General features: G+C 36.0%; 1 protein-coding gene across 2 annotated transcripts in view; it reads left to right on the top strand.

The window, feature by feature from the left end:
* The first annotated feature begins 1,099 nt into the window (after positions 1-1,099).
* Positions 1,100-23,259, top strand: part of LOC126380561 (fibroblast growth factor receptor homolog 1-like) — a 50,752-nt gene continuing 28,592 nt past the window's right edge. For both annotated transcript variants that reach the window (XM_050030058.1, XM_050030057.1), the window contains exons 1-2: positions 1,100-1,323; positions 22,123-22,259. In XM_050030058.1, the coding sequence (XP_049886015.1) occupies positions 22,163-22,259 (97 nt within the window). In that variant the 5' untranslated portion in view covers positions 1,100-1,323; positions 22,123-22,162. The remainder of the gene's footprint in view (positions 1,324-22,122; positions 22,260-23,259) is intronic.

The raw sequence follows: 23,259 nt of genomic DNA on the forward strand, positions 1-23,259 counted from the left end.
TCCGGAGCGTGCCACGATGTTCCTAACTTAAATTCTCCGAGTTTGCCACAATTATACGTTTCCGGTTTAAAATGTTACTCGCTTTGAGGGCACGTGTTGAGGGTAAAATAGAAACTAGTTGCTATTGAGCGACATTGTTTAGCCTTAACGGTTTCATGCAACACGAAATTGCAACGATACGAACGATGGTCATACTTTAAGACAATATAATAATGTGTGATGAACAATTATGTATTAATAATTTTATAAGTTACTTAGATAGGTGCAGATTTTAAGTCACATGTTTACTAGCCATAAAGGGTTCATAAACGACTCTTGAAGTACCTACTTATCTCCGCCATGATTACCTAATGTTTAAATGAAATTTAATAATTTATTTAGGTTATGTGATGTATCTGTTGAATAAAATGGAAGGGGATATCCTGAAACAATGTATTGTGTTTCCCGGGAGCACACGGAAGCCGGAACGACAGATGGACAGAGTAGACGATCCGTAGAATAGACACAAATTATCTTCTCGGAATGGTTGCCGAAGGAAATTCACTTCCTTGTCTCGAAATAATGTAGTTCTTACAATTACACACCCTGAGAGTTACGATTACCGGATATTACCGTTTGAGAGAAATTTGGGAAAGCAGAAGCACAACTTAGTTGTTGGTTAAGCAACGAACGCATTGCAATCAGTATTTTGTATGTAAGTACGTACATGTTTTAGTCATGAATTTATTCAGGGCTAATACTATAGTTATAATTCAGAAATAGTTGCAGGTACTTACCGTACCTTGTCCGTTGAATAATTTCATTTATGCGAGACGTCGCGTACGTTGAATGTACGCCAAAGTTAACAAAACCAAAACAGAATAAATAATTAATCACGCGGCGAATGCTGTCAATTACGTAACTAAACGTAGAAGCTACGGTTTTCCTTTAATTTCCACGCGGCGACATTAAGGGGGACTGAGATAGAAATAAAACAATTCAGCGTTGTTCCGGCTGAATATGTTTGAAATGAGCGAGACAGCTATAATTGTCGTGCTTGCAGACGGGGCGCACGCGCATCGCTACGCTGAAAGCTCCCTGATTATGTTCACTAGTTCAGTATCAAAGCTCGATGCGTGCGGTCGTCTCAAAGAGCGTGTGTTTTCCGGAAAACTGACTATCGACTTCGTCATTTCAACGGGTTAGGACTAAGCCGTGTTGAAGTGACTGTGGCGTTGAATCTTCTGTGACTGTACTTTCAGTTTTCCAGATAATTTTCCCGTGTGACATTAGCTACGATTTGCGGATGCCCCTTGTGGGGATTGTGTTCATTCCGAGAAGCTGGTAAGTCGATTTGTGTTATTTTAAGATATAATTAAATATAGAACGGCGGCATATATGAAAACGTAATTAGTTTCATATTCAACGTGATTCACGGTTCCTAGAATTATTTTTATTTTGATTAGATTTTTGAATTTAGATTTCTTGGAACAAAATGACTTTACGACGTTTTGGCTAGAAGCTGGCAGTAAACATATTTATTACTTATAACAAAGAATAAATTAAACTTATAATAATAAAACTTAGTAATAGTACTAATATATTATATCATAATAGGTGCTTATAAATTACTTTCGTGATATATCTTAGCGTCATATTCTTTCCTACTTAAACGGAAAGGACGGATTTTCATTTAGTGGAAGGTTAGTCTTAATTTATTTTATTTAAGTATTATTATATTAATTTTAAATTATTTTATTTATAATAATATGTATATCAATTACAATTCATTTTTTTATTTGATGTAGGTAATGCTTGTTGTTACTGGTTGTTGCTGACCATGGAAAAATATTTTCTGATACTCAACATGTTATATAAAAGGTATAGCTTATATTATAACATATAGCTTATTTTGAAAATGATTATCTTCTAGCGCACTTGACCTTTGAAATAATGGCAGATAAATATGAAACACAAATTATAAATATTTACTAATTCTATAGGATAGTAAATGTTTTGAATTACCAACTATCTTACAGGTCACCGATTAAAACCCAAATCAACAACAATCAAGTAAATGAGTGTTAATAGAATAGCACGTATTTTATGTTATAAAGGTTACACACCTTACTAATACAAGTACTGTAATATACAAGTACATATACCTATTACCTAAAAAGCAAATGGATTTATCATTTTCTCGATTACTTACTTACCTAATAAAATATGATTTTAAGTTTCATCTAAAGACGATTCCTTACTCAAAACTGTTTTTACTTCTCGTTGCGCGGGAATCGAACCCATGTCCCTTTTAGCATTCACTGGGCGTCCTAACGCATAACACGTGGCAAACAATATGTTTTTGTTGCTAACGGAACACAGAAACCCGAGGAGTCGCATTGTTTAAAAAGATTTTAATGGCATTTTTTTAATTTTGTGGTAAAGGTACGTAATAAAACAAAACAATAAACGTTATTTCTATTATATGTAATTATTATAGAACATATGCTTTAACAATATATAATAAATATACTTATTACAGCTTTCAGAACTTCAGATTGATGAATGTAGAGGTATATTAAATATTGTTTGTTTTTTTATGCATCTTTCTTTGTAGGTAGGTACATAGATACTTTATCGTTTTCTTCATTTAGTTACAAAGCTAAACTGGGTCTTCTTTATTCTAATTATCTCATAAATAAACAATTAAATCTGTCAATAATAGTAAACAAGTCTAATGAGTAAACAGTGAACAATGTTAGTGAATCATTTGCAGGTTTAACTGATTAATTTAAAATTAGTGTTTAAATATAATTTTATTCTGATTATTTTTTTCGAAGAGCAGTAAATGTTGTCGGTCTTTATAACATTATTAGAATAGATCGAATACAGACAAGAGTATTTACCTTCCACATATTACTTGTATTGGAAATTACTAAATCACTTTGTTTTCACTTCTAATGAGCACTGACATGCTGAAAACCTCTACCAAAACTCCAAATTACTCGATCAAGAGCCTTGTACAAAAACACGACCGTGACTCAAATGACGTCTGTGTGCGTCCAAAAGTTCTTTCCGTTCACCAATAAGTATCTTGTGCCAAACACGTGGTACCAAAGGTGGCAAAAAAAACACATATACGCCCAAATGAAGACATTTAACGTTATTCTATCTGACATCTCCTATTCCAATGTAACGAACAGCTGCCGTAGCCTTACCGAATTTATCAAAATCTATCCACACGTCTGTGTAATAAAAAACACTTATATTAATCATTGAAGTGATTAGCACCGTTGGACGAATCAAGACTTCGAAGTATTTAATATTTGTATTATTAACATAAAAGAATATTGTGAAGACATGATGTCGTTATAATGTGCATATAAAGATTATTTTATCAATGTATATTCATACATGCTGTTAGTACTTAAATCAATGATCATCACAAATGAGGGGCTTTCCAGGCTTCATTCCTTAAAAACAATAATTGTTGGCGCTGTAAAGATTTTCCTTCGTTCAACCTTCTAATTTTATGGATAACAGACATTTGCATTTTTTGTCTTTGTTTTTGAGTTTCACTGATGACCCTTTTTACTACACCCAGGCACAATTACATCTTCCACCCATTATTATTCCGATCAAAATAAAGAGAAGCAATATAGTTAGCAACATAATTCTATGCATAATGTGATCCAAATATTCAACAACAATTATTTTTATATATGTTTCTGTCATTACATTGTATTTTGGAATAATTATGCACCCGAGCAATGGGAAAATAGGTAATTATCACGTCAAATCTCGAAAGCGCCATCTATATTATTTTGCGGGGCCCTAGCCTGGAAAGTTCCTTATTTAAGAGCCACGCCCTTGTCGGCGTAGCATTCTTCATTCTTCCTCATGGTTTCATTCCGCATCATACTTTTTAGGGAAAAAATAGAGCAGTGGTTAGCCTCTTGCTTTCCGCTCCGCAGTACTCTGTCTGATGTGAGCGGGGTGGCACCTTGAGTAGTGTATACTTATATCAATAACGCAATCTATTTTGTAAGTGCAATGTTGATATACCTAAACAAAACTGAGGGATTAAAAATGCCACATCTAAAAAAGCAACATTGCTATTTGACATTTGCACATATAAAAGTAAGCGCGCAATGCTATCAAATGTCAAATAGCAATATTGCTTTCTTAGATGAATTATTTCGATGTGGATATAACCCCTCTAAATGCATTAATGCAACGTTTACGAATACGTACCGTAGATAAACTCCAAGCGACGGCTGACGCAGCTGTGGCGATGTACCTACTTAAATAGATAAAATACTTTATTGAGCACAATGGATACAAGATACAGAGATAAGGACAACAGATACAGAAAAGCACAACAGGCGGCCTTATTGCTCATGCAGCAATTTCTTCCAGGCAACCTTTGGATACAAAAAATAAATTAAATAAAAAGGAATGTGAAATAACAAAACAACGCTGCCCTTATTATGTCCAGAAAATATTTCTCGCATCCACGCCGTGACTAAAAATATTACAAAAACATTGAAACGTTACAGTACTTATTGTTGATGATTTATTAGGTGATGAATGAGGTAAGAAACAGAGGTTAGTCACTCACAACATGTAAATAGAGTTGCTATTGGCTGTCTTCAGTTCAACTAGGTCATTTTACTTGCACTATTAATAATTCTCGTCTTTATCAAACGACCGCAGTTTGCTAAGCCAATATATTTAAGACATTCAATCGACTTAATAATACGGCAAAAGGAACAATTATTTTATGATTTAGATATCTGGCATCACAGGTTATTTTAAATCTTGATTTGTGGCGCGTGGCGTGGCGTATAGCTTTAATAAAATATTCTAAGAAATGCATAAATAAACAATATTATTTACTTGCAGAACACATAAACATATTATTTAGTGTTTATTTATTAACCAGACCGTAGGAGGGAAGAGGAAGCTATTATTTTGTTCTAAGTTTAAAAGTTTAAAATAATAGCTTCCCTTTATTTAAGTAGTATGTATAAATTATGAATAAAATGGGTTAATCGTTTTAGAACGAGATCGGAATCAGGTTTATTGGCCTTTTCTGTGGAAATCTGCAGAAGCTTTTTACTCTGTGTTCTGGTTTCCCGCGCTTTGATGGCTTTCAAGTTTAATCTGGGCATTTCTCGTAAAACCGAGTAAGTACAGATAACACGGCATACCAAATATAATTACGTCCTTATTTATTTCATCACTTTTTAAAACAATTATAGATAGGTACCTATTACCGGTTTGATCCTCGGATTTGCATCAATGATTTATTAATTTATGTTACCTATGAGACGGCGATACGGCACACCTCCACACGTTGTTGGTCTAATAAAAAGCTCGGTGAACTTTGGGTACTTAATATACCTCTGACTACCCCAATTCGGAAATATAGTTGATAAGGCTCATCACCTAAGAATTTGTTCTAACAAAAAAGCTCGGTGAACTATTAGTAGGTCACGCGATGGATGTACCTCTGACTACCCTAATTTGATTATATAGTTGTAAACTTATAAAATGTTATGATGTGTTACATTGACCAGGTATTTCGTTACTGGTTGGTTTATCAAGCAATGATAAACATTAATGTTGTATGGGCCTATTTGAGAAGTGTTAAAACAAAATACTTTTTATATTTGGATTTAGGTATTTTAATATCAGTCGTATAATTATTCTGGGATCCTTGTAAAACGAAAACTGCGCCTCACCTATAAAAGAAGTTGCCAAGCCACAGATGATGTACCTACTGAGAACTAGGTACGTAATATCTGAAGAAAATTCAATGAAATAATCTATTCTCGTTGTTTATTGGACGATAAAACTTGCAATGTTTCCAAAATGTTGTCTATGATTTTATATTTAGGTAGGTAGACAATATTTTCGAGTAAATCTCGTGAAAAATATACGTTTTGTAATTTACAATTTCCGCTTCACGAAAAAATAAGGAATGAGACTTGAAATTAACTTATAAATATGTACTTCTAAAGTAAAAGTCGAAAAGAATTAACAATACATATAATATAGTTTTATTTTAACTTTCCGTTGACGGTTTCATGTATCTGCTCAGGTGTGTAAAATTAATGTATATACATAATATGAGTATGATATGGATTTGTTTGTTTAAATTTTTATTTGTGTAAATCGCTCGGCTAACAGTTTTCACCTTGAAGCTGTCAAGCCGATATTCTCCCCCTAAGATGGCCGACGTTAACCTCGAAACCACACGATAGGTACAGATTGTGTTTACAAAGATTTGAATAACATTTTCAGAAATCGGATGCACCGCGATCGCGCATGAAAGAGCACACTGCGAAGTAACTTGTGTTTTGATTTAAAGCGGAGCGAATATTTAAAGCGATGCGAAAGTTCTTTATCTGTGCTCGTGTAAAAGCCCTTTCAACTTCGCGTCATGCCGTGTTCACGTATGACGTATGATGAGGTGAGGAGTCGTCAAGTTTCGAATATTTTTATTCAGTAGGTACCTACTCATTTTCATTGTCACATACGTTCTATTTTCGTGTCGGTATTCTATGCGGCCGGTATCCACAGCCCGTTCCAACGCCCTTTGCGTACACCGATGGACCAAATAACGGCGCAGCACCGATAATGAACATCAACCTTATTCAATTGTTTTACAGTAAATACATTTTTCACCGACTGCAAACATAAACTGGTTGTTAGAGCGCAAGTAGGCAGTTCGCGGACGGGTACGGAATGCGTTATTTTAGTTAAAGCGATATATTTTTGTTCTGAGAAAATTGATGACTTATTTATAGAGCAACATGGCATGAGCCATGAGACATTCGTCTATTATATAATGTTGAGCATAGTGCACACGTGGTTCATTTAATGAACTATCCTTTCGATACAAGTTCAATGAATTTCCTTGAATTTTAATGAATCTACAAACCAGGTTTTAACTTATTTGTATGTGTGGAGATGTACCATTTAGTTTTTATGCTATCAATAGATATCTACTGTCGTATGTGTCGCATACTAAATTGTGGATGTTTTAAGCTGTTAGACGGCTGCGTTGTATTCCGGCGTCGTCATACAAAATTATGTCTTCCTTGATTGTAGTCGTAGGTGAAGGAGGTACGTTCGTAGAAAAATGACGTAATCTGCTAAACTAAGTAATTGATTCTTCCTAGCGTATCTAGACTCTATGTGTATATAAGTCTATTAAATTGTAAAGCTTCACTAACGTTAAAATAATTTCGGAGCACCACTCACCTTAAAGATCTTCATCTGTGGTTTGACAGGGTCACCGTTCTTGATGTAGAACTTGACGATCTTGTAAATATAAAAATGTAAGTAAGTACATAAATGAATAAGTACCATAAATTCCAATGTCGGCGTAGGTAGGTACCTACCTATAACACAATACTTTTAGAAAAGACAGATATGTGGGAAAACTATGTATAATGATGCAAATATGCCGTTTATAAGATGTATAGGTGTTATACTTGAAATATAATCTGCACTGAACCGGCGTGCGTGTATGGAACGATTGGTGAATGTGGAGGAACCCAGAGAAGTGTGTCAGGATTGAAGCTAATAGAAATCCATAGTCTCTGTTTACCCCGGTGGAAAATAAGCGTGCGTTAGTGCATGTATGTATATTGAAATATCTTCTTACTAGAAAAGATGACATAGACCGAGGGAAATTGCATATTTCTGCGATACATAACTGTGGGAGCTTTTTGTGTTATATACAGGGTGTAAGACGGAAAATTCCACTTGATATTAACTCAGAATCATACTCAGTATTCGTTACGATATCACTATCACCCTGTATAATCTATAATTATGTTTTATGTAGACCATTTTGCATTATGTACTACCTGTATTGCACCTGCCCCGACTCCAATATTTAGCAAGTTCTTTCACCCTACGGTTGCCTGGAAGAAATTGTTGTTTAGCAATAAGGCCGCCGATTGTGCTTCTCTTGTCATTTTTGTATTTTTAACGATAACGTTGTGTTTATATGTGCAATAAAGCGTTTTTGTATTGTCTTGTATGGCCTCATGTTGTGTGTACAGATATGACATAGGTGACCCGTGTCCAGACTTCGCATGCTATCACACTGTAGGTCAGACGACAAGCTGTCACTATTGCGATTTCCGCCAATATATCATCGCTTCCTCCTAAAGACGATGTGTGCATGATAAGCTTGCAAGGAAACGATTATTGGCTAGGACGTGCCGCCTTGTCCAAGGTATACGGTTGACCAAAGAAAATAATACTCACCGGTTGACACGGTAAGGCGTGCTTGATAGCAGTTGAGAGAACGCGTAAGATTATGAGTTCGGATCTCGGGACGGACTTTAAAATCACCTGATAGTCCGAAAAAGTAAAGATGATTCTGTGCTTCGGAGGGCACGTTAAGCCGTTGGTCCCGGCTATTGACCGTAAAAACACCGCCACCAACCCGCAGTGGAGCAGCGTGGTGGAGTATGCTCCATACCCCCTCCGGTTGATTGAGGGGAGGCCTGTGCCCAGTCGTGGGACGTATGTAGACTGTTTATGTTATGTTTTATAATAATTATTATATTTATTTATTAAAAACCATCACTGATCCATTTATTTAATTAACCTGATGTTCGAATATCCTATCCTGAGATTACTACTGACCACCTCGCAAACTCACGCGCAACTCGTAAATCACGGAGATAGTAAGTACACATACTTTTATCTGAGAATTTCAATGAGGTGTAGAATCCATTAGTAGAATTATTTAAAGGCTGTTCAAGAAGTTTGCAGAAGACCTAAAATGAGTACATCCTTCTTGCCAACCTACATTCTGTAAATTGTTCGGCTTGACGGCCCTAAGTGTCCACTGTCTGTCGATTTGAATGTTCATTTCACTGCCATCAACATTTAGGGTTCATCCAACGCCGTTTCTAGGATTATGTCCAGCGGATTAGAATGCTTATACGATTTTATCGTCTTGCTTTTCAGAAAACAAGTAGGAATGTTTACAAAACGTTTTCTTAAGATAAAATGCTTGAACTGTGTTATCCCATAAGTCATCAGTAGGAGAGTGGTCACAAAATGGGACCGTAATCTGTTCAACACATGTCACGACAATTAGGGATACTACCTGATGTTACCACACGTCACGACCTGGTAAATGGGACTGTAATTTCCTTAAATGTCCCTCTTCTAAAACCGATATGAAGGTTTAGTACATTGTTTATGTTTTTTTTTAAGTTTGTAACGATAACGACGTGATAGACTCCTTGAAGCTAATGGCTAATGACGGAGTGTCTAATCACCTTACGAAGTATACATTTAAAGGACTAAATCAATTTAAGAAACCAAAAGCGACCCTAAACACTATTAAAGAGTTAATTCAATGAAACAAAAGCGGCCGGCGGCGATTGTCTCAAATCACATGAGTACAGAGCATTATCTTCGATTGTCCAATGACAATAAATATTAACATTCACACTAACGAAACGGAACGGACCCGTCAAAATATTTCATACCGAATTCAACAGTGTCATCTAGGCATTAGGATTGAAAATCGCGTGGGCGGTTGTAGGCAGCAAGTGTCATTTTACGTTCCATTTTGAGGATGAGAAGCAATAAATTTCAATTAATGCCGACGACAAGTTCTCCGATGCTCTCTTGCAGCCGAGATTTGGCTAGAAGGAACGTCATACAACATCTTTGTAAGTAGGTAGTACCTACCCAATAAAATTCACACAGCGTATAAAAATATATTTTAAAACATAGAAAATGAATTCAATGTTACATAGCTTTCATAGTGAAGTAAGTAGTAATCAAGGGAAAAAAGAAAACGTGGAACAATTTTTTTCAAGTTTAAGTTTAAAAATAAGTACCTACCTATATACAATTTTCTCCCGACGAATGGTAAATGGCACACGAGGTTCATTTTTATCCGATTTAAATGTAAATATACTTGCATTCGATTATCAATTTACAATGTTATTTATTGTCGCATCGACGCGCACGCGCTCCGACTTTGCATAAAATTGATAGTACTACTACCGTAGCACTTCGCAAACTCACGCGCAAGTCGTAAATCACGAAGATACCTACACATATTTTTATATAAGAATTTCAATGAGAAATAGAAGCCATAAGTTGAGTTATTTAAAAGCAGTTTAGTAAGTATGTAGAAGAGCTACATGATATTAAATACTTTTACTCGGTGAATAGCTTAAGTACACACTTTGCGGCCGGGTAGTAAAATTATTAATAGACAGGTATTACAATTTTATGTTCGAACTTCGCTTCAAAACATACAAAATGTCATCGTTCACATTCTGTGAAGGGCTCCCGATTAATATTTCCATACCGACATCAGAAATCATTCCCGCTTCCTTGAACGTGAAGTGCATTTATTGACGATCGCGTGTCCTTTTCTAACTTCCGTGTTTATTTGTGTGTGAGAGAGGGACCGCAGAGGACTCTAGTAACGTCTTATTGCAGTCAATCATCTATATTCGTAGTGGCTAGTAGAATATTATCAAACTTCCGCTTGTCTTAAGTCATTGACTTGACGAAAGGCTCAGTTACTTTGGATTAAGTTTTCGACTAACGGCGAATAAAGGGAATCTTTGAATCTGATGGCAGTTTTTGAGTTTTATAAATCTAAAATCACTCAAATTGCTTGTATCATTACAAGCAAGTAGTTACTCAGTGCAATGTATTTTACAAACACCAGAGGCCTGCATCTTTCGCAGATTTGTCGAGAACATGTGTCTCGTACAAAGAGGTCTATTGTCGTTTTCATGGGAATACCAAAAAACAAAACTGTGCACTTGACGACAATATGTCCCAGGCGAGGGCAAGTGCGGCCACTCCGGTCTTGGGCACAATGGAAGCACTTTATTACTCTGTAGTATCTTCCTTTAATGTACTCCTTGGTCGGACCAGAGGACGCGTAGAGAATATATTCGGTTTTTATTTTTAATGTCAATAGGAATTGGAAGCTAGTGCAGTGGAATCGTAACTTTGTCTCTTTAGAATAAATACTACATGACACACATACATGAACAACCTTTATACGTTCCACTGCCACTAGTGGACGTACATATTGCCCAGGTACAGATGTTCAATTAACCGAATGGGGTATGGAGATTTTCTCAATAGGTACCGATACAAACATAAACTGCCTATATACGTCCCACTGCTGGGCACAGGCCTCCCCTCAATCAACCGGAGGGGGTATGGAGCATACTCCACCACGCTGCTCCACTGCGGGTTGGTGGAGGTGTTTTTACGGCTAATAGCCGGGACCAACGGCTTAACGTGCCCTCCGAAGCACGGAATCATCTTACTTTTTCGGACAATCAGGTGATTCAAGCCTGAAAAGTCCTTACTAAACAAAGGACAGTCTCACAAAGTGATTTCGACAATGTCCCCATCGGGAATTGAACCCGGACCTCCAGATCGTGAGCCTAACGCTCTAACCACTAGATCACGGAGGCTGTCTAGTTAGGTACCGATATTGATGATGAAAGGCTTTTGCACCTGACTCCGAGTCATATTCCGCTAGAGCTTTAGGGAACATTTGAATTCGTATACTAAATCGTCTCTATTCCCTTCAGGGCAGTATAAGTTGACACGTAGGTCGAGTAAAGAAACCCAGACTGCAGTAGTTCCACACTCATCTCGTAAAAAGTCCACTACGTCTTCATTCATTCGTTCATTCATACACACTACTCACTATGTTCGATATCTAGACTTTATCAATGTTATGTGTCGCGGCGCCAGTGCTCATCTTTGCGCATATACTTCATAGGTACTTAATTGAAGTGTAGATATTTTGATGGTGTAGCACAAAGTACAATAAAGGTCTTTACTGTGTAATTTCAGTATAGGATTTTTTTCATAATATACCTATATGTCTAATTTTGAATGAAATATTTTAGACGAAAGTGAGTTATATGCTTTTGTCGATGGTAGATCATCATCACCAGCCCGTTAACGTCCACACTGCTGGGGCACGGGCCTTCCCTATGGATGGATAGGGAGATCGGGCCTTAAACCACCACGCGGGCCCAGTGCGGATCGGTGGTCATTAACGACTGCCAATGCAGCCGGGATCAACGGCTTAACGTGCCTTCCGAAGCACGGAGGAGCTCGAGATGTTTTTTTTTTGTGGTCACCCATCCCAAAAAAATACGATTTCTCTATTAAAAAAACAAAGTGAGCTATATAGTTTTACGTACTTAAGTAGGAAAGATGTTGAGGTTCAAATCACAATTAAGAAACATTCAGCTTCTTAAGATAAGGCGTTGTACATCAAGTAGAATAGGTACCTGTTGGTACAAAGTATCCAATGTGTACGTGTAAATAATATTAACACATTCCTATACATATAGAGTGTGTACGATACGCCGTTAGCATACCGTTAATTTTGTTGTCCCTTGCATTATTAATTAAGATGTTAATTGTTGAGGCTCAGGCTAGATAACTCTTTGTACAGTTTAAACTTACAAAGATTTACCCATTTTTTTTTGTAATAAACTTAATATAAAAGCTTAGTTTTTTAAGCAGAAGTCAGTATAAATCATTTTGCGCGTGTATGAGCAATGAACATAATACGTTGAGGTGAAAAAATAGCAATACAATACATTGGTAAGGTAACTCACACCTACTTACCTACAACAAAATAACTGATTTTCATTGGCTGCCTCTACTCAGTAATTGAAGCTGAAAATAAAAGTCATCGGCCTAGCTTCTCAAACCGTTTCACGAAATGACTATATTCTGTAAAGTTTGAAAGCGTCGATACGACAACACATTTTTGTAACGACAACTTGCAGGAATTCAAAACAAGCCGTGAGAATGCTAATGGTCGTCGTTGTCGCGTGAAATCGTCTCATTTGTACTCGATTGACGACTTGTAACTTACGTTTCGAGAGTTGGAATTAGGCCACCGGGTCGTTTCGCATTTGATGCTGTAAAATTCCTTTTATTACCAGTAAACATTACCTATGTTATTCGTACATTATACGAAGCTTGCTTTTTTTTCGTTGTGTTAACACAACGTTACATTATGTAACGTTATCAATAGGGTCTTACCTCCGATCGTTACCATTATAAAATATTGCCAGTGTCCCTAAAATTTTGCTATCGCATATGAATTCGTAGGTAATAAATAATCCACGTATTTCGTATCGCTGCATCTTATGAGGTGTGAAGCGTTGTACCCCCTATTGTCTATTCGGAGATTTTAATCTGTCGTGCGAGTGATTGTCATTCGACGTGTCGCACCACTCCATGTCCTCCCCAGAAAAGTTGTGAGATGAATCCAGAATAAGGATGTTCGATTCTCAGAACATTGTGTTTGTTTGAAAAAAAATGTGTCGATGCACGTAAAGTATTCTGTTGCGTACGAGTCGCGCATACAAGTACATATGCAATCTGCATTTTCTTGGGAGTTATGGAGTCTGAATGATTCTGAGTTTGTATTTTTAAGTTTTAACGTGTTATTAAATACGTATGCAATGGACGGATTTTAATAAAAGAGAAAATAAACAAATTTGTATACAACAGTCTTTGGTTAAAGGTCACCTAAAGTTCAGAGTTTAACCCGAACACTAAAGTCCTCCCAAACAAAACGTACACACACATAATATGAGGACAAGCATCTCTCGAGCTCCTGTACAAGCCAGTTAACCAATCTAGCGCATTGACTGTTCCACATACAATGCCCCTATTGTTTCGGTACCTACCAACATGTTTAAAATTTTGAGTGACCTGCATTGAAGAAGAGTATTCGAGATGGTATTAGTTAAAAGGAAGAGTACGTGGGCTTATGAATTCAATCGAACAATATGAAGATTAATGACCCATCGAACTTTTTCCGGTTAACAGGCGATGAACACTCGAGATTTTGAAGGACTGTCCAATACATTTGGATTTCAGTCGGTTTTATATATAGAATCATCAAAATCCTGGTTAACCGAGCTAACAGAACTTGTTTACGTCGGAAATCAATTTTCAGTCCAAGACCATTACAAAATGTCTGTCGTTGTTTGTCAAATAAATCACTCATCGATGTTACTGGACGTAAAAGTTTTTACCAATAAAATTACTATTCTACTTCCTACTATTAAAGCAATAAATAAAAACAGAAAACTTTGTGGTTCTGCTGAAAATAAACATCTAACGGATATCCCTAAATGAAGCTTAGTTTTATTGCCTGACATCTGAGAGCCTCGGTTGAAAAATATTTTATGTGACCACACAACGCTGAATATATTTTTCTCCGTTATATGTTTTTTATTGAATGCAAATCTGCTATTTTGATGACTGTAATAAACTTTAAAGCTGTTTGTCTTGCTAATTACTATACCTCTAGATAGTGCAATATGTCATACATATATTTAGAAGTGTTGTTAGTATCTGCGGATTTCCTGACCTTGGCTCTAATCTAGCATCAGCTGGGAATGATTTAGCATTGAAAAACACATATATCACGCGTAAGAAACTCTTTGATATCAGTTTTATGTTCACTAGAAATAAATTGGCATCGTTGTGTACGAGTAATTGAAGTGAACATAGTCTGATCGCAATAGTTCCATTACGTCTATTTTCAAAATTGTTAAAAAGTTTTATTTGGCTGGCTCGTGGTGATCAGATACGTTCGATGGTTGATATATCTATGTGACGAAAATATTATTTAATTTATAAAATGTAAATAGGTGTAAGTAAGTACATTTTTTGCACTAGAAACATGTCGTCGTAGGCGTTAGTGCTGATTACCTTAACTAACAGTTTACAGACATGTATAATTAAAGTGTTGAAATGTTATAATGTCGTACGTCAGTCGAGGACACGCAATATTTTACGCGAACACATCTAGTGTACGAATTACTTGAATATTTATTACTTCGAGGACAGAGTAACAACTTAAATAAACACATTTAATTTGTAATTATGTTGGCACAAGGTGCGCTCTAATGTACAGATGATCTGTCAACAGATTTGTGAGATGTGTATTGGAAGGTTAAGGAAACAATACATCAATCGCAGTTTGAATTTCGGGAAAATCATTTGAATTTGAATATCGCCGTGACATTTTCGAATTATTTCAAAATGTTTTTTAAAGAACGATTACGACATTAATAGGTGTATCTTTCTTAAAAGAAAAATATGTTAATTATTGTCGTACCTACTTTATCACGATGTCTAGGTACGAAGGTATCAGATTAGCATGCACTAGTTGTACCTAGTGAGTGTATTAATAACTTCAGGAAATGAAAACATTATATATTATGCAGGTACGAGATTATATAACATTCTTGGTTAACGCGTCCTCTAGTCGACAAATTACTTGCTTATTCCAATAACATTTGCGTCCAAAGTCGGTTCGCCATTAATGTTGATCAGTTGTCAAACTCGTGCGCATAACGTTTCAGAACACGTCCCTGGTAGAGGCGGCCGTTATGGCCTGTAGGTTGCCCAATTGAATAACGATTTCTGCGCGGACGCTGGCCAGTTTCTGCTGTAGAGTCGTGCCTATAGTCGATGTCTTTTTTAATAATATAGGACTTGATGTCTAAAACTGTGTTAACTTACGGGAAACATAGTTCTGAAAACAAAACATTATTAACAAAACACATTAATAGTGATTATTATTCCATATAATTTTGACAGCGCGTTGCGGAAGAATTTTGGTCTGCTTTCATCAGGTGTGGGAGGCCTTCTCTACCCTCAACCGCAACCTTTGTTCTTTTTTAACCTTTCCCTGCATAGTCCCTCCCATACCTCCAATTTTTATTCAAATTTGTTCACGGTGCAAGCTTTTTATACAGTATTGTAAATTCTAACATTATGTGTGTAATGTATTATACATTTGTGTTTTATGTATTGATTTTTATCAACATAATTTGCTTTTTAGTTTCGTTTATGTGGGTATACTTATTCATTCGTTTATATTATAATTTTGCGTGGAGGAGAGTTGGTAAGGCCGGCTTTTGTGCGATAAAGGGTAAAAAAAGTTATCAAAAGTCATACTGTCGTAAGTAGGTAATATGCACCTTATAACAATTGTTTTTATGTGTCGTCGAACACAACACTAGCAAACCTCCGCGTACTTATCTACGATTTACAAATCGTCGAGACACAATAGGTCCATGTTGTTCTCATAGGGGAGCCCATTATCTCCACAAGGCCAGTAGGGAGATCCGATTATTTAATAGCCATCTAACTAAAAACGGAAGCTTTTTTCAATCACATCCACAATTTTATTGCTTTCTGAATAGGGTGTAAGGCTCCAAATGTACATAATTAACTGCGGATTACCGATCTGTAATATGGGTAAAAGTAGCTTAAACGGCATGTGGGTATATTCATATTCCGGTAAAATTAATACGATTCCCGGAATAATGTTTACGCGGCCAAATCGTCGATATGTGATGTGTTTTCATCGGGCCCATCTTTCTATAGTCACGGAGAGACGCGAGTACTTATAAGTATGAGTAACTACTTCGTCGGTTGCTCCAGTTATTATTTAGAAACTCATAGTAAACCTGGGTGCTCGCACCTCTTGCTATTTTCAGTTCATAACTCGGGTTAATAGTGTATTTGGGCTACAATTTTGCAGAATGCTCGGACGGACAGAAAACAGGAGCTGGTGATTATTGAGATTCGTTTAGACGTGTACTGAAAAAAATGGAGCAAACGTTTCTATCGTGATTTCACCAGCTTAGATTACGTGCTGCTAATAGCAATTTATTTTTAAAGTTTTTCTTTATAGAATTTCTACTGTCTTATACTATTTATTTAATAGTCATAGACAATAAGTTTGTTTAGGCCTAATATGTTTCAGAAGTTCACTACGGCAATTTGTCTATTCCCGAAACATTTACTGTAAGGCATTGCAATTTTAATTTATTACTAGCATTCAAAATTAACGACCGAGAAATTGACTAGCGTCAGTAGTGGGTAGTGAGTCGTTGTAAACGCGGCATAAAGTAAACCAACAGAAATAGCGTGGATCGTCCAACGTTTGACCGATCGCTAGAATATACATATAATTTGATGTGAAATAAAGATTTGGCTAGTTTACATCCTCCGTATTTACATTTTGAGGAAGCTGTTCAGACAGTTGTGTAGTCGTTCAATCTATGTCATGGACTGATTTTAAAGGTTTCGTCCAAATAAGTGGTTGGTTGCTTCATTAACGGTGTTTTTTATTTTTATAAGTCAGAACAAGACAGATAAGACCCTTGTGTCTTATCTTGTCGTACATTTCTTCAGATGGTTGATCTCATACAACCTTTAGTTTTGTTACTTAATTATTTCAAGGATACGGAATTCAATTTTTTCGTTCACCATTACCAGTTAGGAACTGGGTAACCTTTTAACTATAACTATATATAGGAAGATTACAATTGTCTGGTGCTAGTGAATGAATCTTAATAGAATAGTATCGCTTCACTTTCAAAAAGGTTTTAAGAGCAAGAGGGGCAGTTCTTTGAATTAATATTGATAATGTTGATAGCTGGATCTCCTGAGACCTACGTGCGCAGTATAGATGGAGCGAGTACTGTAGGTAAAAAAGCCCACATTGAAGCAATCCGTCTAAAAAAGCAATATTGCAATTTGACTTTTTATTTGATTTTATTTGAATTTGAATATAAAAGTGCGCAATGCAAACAAATGTCAAATGGCAATATTGTTTTCTTAGATGAATTGCTTCGATGTGGCCATTTTAACCCCCCAGTACGTATCTGGCGGTACCTACTTCCCAAAGTTTCAAAATACTTTAATAATTGTTAGTATTATTATAATAAAATAATAACCAATTACTAAAAATAACATTTAAACTATACTATGTACGTCTTGAAATCAATATTTGTCAGTATTGATTTAAAGACTGTGATGATTGACTGTGAGTAATTTAACTTGGTTCATAATGTCTTCCTTTTTTGAGGACTTCGTGGTGGCGGTAGCCACACAACAACAGTGACAACTGGTAAGTTGTCTTCTGATTTCTGGTGATTCTGCTCGCCCCGTTAAGGTCACGGACATAAGGATGTATTATAACTCTTCAACACTGACAACAACCTCTGCTATTAATGATATTAATTTATTCTGAGTAATTTCATTCGATTCATGTAATCCATCTTGGGACTATTGAATTCAGATTATGTACTTGTTGTTCCACCCACCTGAACATAATAATGTATATATGTAATTTCTGAATGTAAATTCAGCTATCTTAACCCTAAACAAAAGCCCAGCAGCATCAGTGGTACGGTAAAGGGTGCATTACCTGGCTTAATGGATGCACTATAAATAGATGCTTCAAGTGCACTCGTACCCCAAACCTGGGTTAATGTACCGACGAATGTTAACAGACCACCAGGTTTACATATCGATAATTTTAAATTTAAATCCGTACGATTGATTCTGAAAGGGGAGTTCGATTTTCGATTTTCAGTACTTTATGAAAATTATGCTGATGTATTTTTTAAGTTAAGTAAATAGTTTTTTTTATTACGGTAAGGTTCAATCTACTAGGTTGGTATAACTATAGTTTTTTAGTCAGTAGAACAACACAATCAAGATTTTAGATTATATTGTTAACTTCACCTAAAAAGAGTCATTTAAAATCCCTTGCTTTATTTGATTTGATATTCAATTTGGTTCCAATTTCTTAACCTTTGTAAGTAAAGTAGCGCGTCAAAAATTAATTTATCTATTGAATACATCTTTGTCTACGCCGCCATTTTACACGGCGCTAGCTACAAGGTGCGCGCGCGCACGCCGGAAGTTTACCCAGCACGTGCGCTCGCTTCCTCGCACAGGATGTTTTAAAATCCGAACGCGAATTCAGCCACAATGGGTCCATCGAACTGCTCGATTGTGATCGGTTCCATTGCGTTTACTCGCAATAATGATCGTCCATTATTGTTTTTAAACACAATTACAGTCAAGCCGTAATTATTTCGCTCTTCAGACTTTATGTATTCAATCATAGTTTTAATTTTCCTATAAATTTTTACGATTGTATATTGTGGAATCGTAATTAGGTACCTGGTCAGTGTATGTTACTTTTGTGGGTGAAATAAAACTTAAATTATTCTGCATTTTATTGGTTAGGTATTAGTTAATTATATGGGACTTAAACATAGCTGGCGAAGAGTGGGTGTATATACTATACACCTCTGCCTACTTACTGGTTTAGATTATTGGCCTGCGTTATTGGTTTAGATGATTCTTAAGTCCAATATCCACTACTATAATCCACTACTCTGTCTTTACCATTTAGGTAAGTACTATAGCGGGGAAATGGGGTGGAGAACTTGTAGTGTTATCTTTTATGGATTTACTTATAAGTTGATAATTATTATTAAAGTTGTATAAACCTTAACCCAGGATACAACATTAACTATTTACAAAGAGAAAATAAAAATCGAAAATCTGACTTAGACGGGACTTGGAACTTGGTTATAGTTAATCTTAACTAAGGTAGGTAGGTATACTCATACATTTTGACTTTCCTTTTTAAAGCACTACAGGATATAAACTTTCTCCTGATTATAAAAGTACGTATTGACTAAAATATCTGCATGTAATTGGCGGTCGTTTGTATTAAACACAGCTTGTGGTCAGTCCAGCAAATTGTTTATTGTCTTAAGCGATGCCCGACATAATGTTATGGGCGTCATTCTGCGGTGCATTTGTGGTTACAAGCAAATAATGTGTACGTGTATGAAAACATTTATTATCGACCGATAGCTTATACCCATTTGAAGTAAGATGACTTCATTGCATAATCTAAATGAAAAACACCTACTATGAAATATGGAAAGTACTCTCAAAACAGTCGTGAGGCTTAAAAATAGTCATCGGGCGCTTTTTCTAAAATAAATATTGTAATTAAATGATCACATATTTATTGAAGAATTGCAACTAAATACTACTAACTTATCTATTACTTATCTATAAAATAAGCAGGTATATTTAAAAGACAATACCATTTCTGAGGGACTTTCGTAGAAGAATCATCCTCTATTTACTCATAAAACAATGTTTACTAATATTCGTGTAAAAAAACCGCCGTACACGCCATCTGGTGTCGGTGCTACAGTCGTGTTATATAACTTGTTGGTTTTGTCAACAAAACATGATCAAGACAAGCATGTTCGTATGATTCGTAGGTCTAAGATGTTTTTATTGTTTTAAATATAATATGAGGGGATGAAGTCAAATTCAACTTTTAAGAAAATAAGTAACTCGAAATTGAATTACTGAAAACAATTATATTAATATATCGTCAAAATTTTCCTCAAATAGGTAATAAAGTGCGCTTAGGTAGTTAAGTAGGTAACTAGGTACCTATTTTAAAATGATTTATATTTCGTGCCGTACGACACCCCATTTTGTTACAAATAAATCAAGCTTCAAGTTTTGTTGAAAGGACTATATTTAACCAAGGTCTACAATACAATAAAAAAGCAATTTAACCCTCTGTGGCTTGATGTATCCATTTTTAAATATGGCGGCCAGGTTAACCCTTCAGCGCTATGATATACGAGCTGAAGGCGCGTGTTATATGATCTAATGAAAACCAACATTAAACAGAGCTTAGCCGTTAAAAAAGTTTCAACTGACACGCTTTTATAAGAAGATATAGTATTTGTATTTTTAGTACATCGTAAAGTTTTGTTTATTACCTGAAAATGTTTGATTTACTTACTATTCCCTGCTATTTGTGCTTTCACCGTTTATACTAGTAAACTATTGCTTTCATAGGTAATTATTTATTATTGTTATGATTCAGGTTGGAGAGAGCGAAGTCACGAGAATTTGTTTGTATAATGTATAAGTGCCTATTACTGATTATTGACTTCATCTATGTTTATTTTATTTTGACTAAATATTTGTTAAAGCACATACAGGATTTTTCCGAATTATATGCGTTGTCATAATTTTCTGTTTTGAATGGAATTATAATCACTATCTTACTAATCTTAAGTGCAGTTTACATTAACACAGTTGGTTCGACCACTGTACTGCTCACTACCTATCACGTTGATCTAACAGAAAGCTCGGTGAGGTGTACACACACGTACGCACAGTTAGTTCATCTTGCGATGGATGTACCTCTGACTACCTCATTTAGGATATACTCGTGAGCTCATGTTATGTATAATCACTATAGCAGAACAGATACGGTCGATTTGTTATGTTTATTTTGAAAATTTAATGAATAAAGAAAAGATGACATCAAATCCATTTATAAAATCAACCCCTTTCATTAACTGGAGATGTTATCCAGTGAATCAAAACCCGAGTTATTTTATATGCGTGTTTATTTTAATGTTTAATTTTATACGGAGGCAACGACCGCACCCGTGTACTGGAACGTTGGTATGTAAAATTATATTTAAAATCACAAGACGAGCTGCAGAAAATGCATAAAAAGTGCCGATGTCTTGCACAAACAAGTCGCGTTTTGAACAGATTTTAGTTTAGAGAAGATTATTATTCACATGTTTTAAAGATACTGCCGACTAAACGAGCACCCGCGCCCTCGCGTACATTAGGCATGCGCGTTACGCGAGCTCCGTAGAGAGATTGGTTTTTAACAGTAAATACATCTTGGCAAAGGGAATGCACTCCGACGTTTATTACTTTTCACGCACCCTGTATTTTAGAGGTTACAGCTCTGCAACGCGCGTCTTGCATTACGTATTGAGTTTTATAGCCTATGATTGTAAGTAGATTTATTTTCAGACTCTATAAAGTTATTTTACACAATCATATAGATCCGTATAACATTACGATAAAATTACAGGCAGTTCAGATCCAAAAATATATGCTCCATATTTTTTCATTATTGTGATTTAATGTCAAATCTTTAAAGAAATGGCGGTGCAATAAATTGGGTTGGAACAACATTATGATTTGGCCCGTCATCCAGGAAAAGTATGGCCAGTTAGAATTAGTGTAATGATCAGGATTATTTCTAAACGATAACATTAGGGATATTTTTATGACGACCCACCTCTTCTTCATATTTTAAAAACAAATAAAGATTTGTCAGTAATTTCATGGGTCAAAGTATTTTTCTCCTCTATCTAATCTATGTTTTGTTTGTTGCAGGAACTAATGGATCCCAACAGGAGTTGACTTCGCGGGTAACATGAGAGCCACGAGTGTGTTTTGGCGCGATATGCCAATCGCTGCCACTCTCTTGGTAGTGACTGCTGTATGCGTTTCTGCCAGAGATGTCGTTTTAGGTGAGTAAATCTTTACAATTCTATACGGAGCTGTCTAAGGTACAAAGTTAAGCGACTAACCGGCCAATGCCACACACCAAGGGGATGACACAGGTTACGCAGCTCTACCACACTGTTCCATCTCGCGAGCTGATGAGTAGTTTTATTCGATAATGACTTACATTTTTTTTTCTGGATGCTTTCCTTTTCATTATTGCACGTCATCTCAAATATAATATTTCGAAACATTTAACATTTTTCTTTACAAGTACATCAGTTCTAAATGAAACCTAACCAGGATAACGACTCATGATGTTCCTGCAATTGTTATTTTTCAATAGCTATGCCAAACCGCAATTACATAACCAAATCCCTTTGTAGCCGAAGTGTTATTCGTGTCCTACGCTTATACTGTATTCATACTACAATTAGCCACCGAAATACAAAACCGAGTATTAACAGGGTTTGCATACAAATCAACACGTCCTCAACGTTCGTTCGTTTTTTTCGGCAATCGGAAATTATATCTACTTATTGCTCATTTATTATTCGTTGCGTATAGTAAACGGCGCGGCGCCACATGCGAAATTATATTGTCGTTAGTTTTGTTATTTGTTGAGATAGTTATACTCATATTAGTCTTCTTCTTCTATCGTGTGGGTTGTGAGGTGGAGTACCAACCTCATCAACCCTGGTGTCAGGGTTACTATTGAGCCGCCATAGGCCTCTGACATGGCTCATATAAAGACTACTTACTTACAACAATAAGTAATAACTGGGACCAACGGCTAAACGTGCCTTCCGAAGTACGGATCATCTTACTTTTGGACAATCAGGTGATCAGCCTGTAATGTCCTAACCAAACTAGGGACCACAAAGTAATTTTTGTGATATGTCCCCACCGGGAATCGAACCTAGGACCTCCGGATCATGAGCCCAACGCTCAACCACTGGACCGCGGAGGTCGTATTAGTAATGGCAATTGATTGTATAGTAGCATTAGGTTGTTATTTTGTTATAC

Source organism: Pectinophora gossypiella, chromosome Z (genome assembly GCF_024362695.1).
Source record: "Pectinophora gossypiella chromosome Z, ilPecGoss1.1, whole genome shotgun sequence".
Classification (NCBI taxonomy): Eukaryota; Metazoa; Arthropoda; class Insecta; order Lepidoptera; family Gelechiidae; genus Pectinophora; species Pectinophora gossypiella.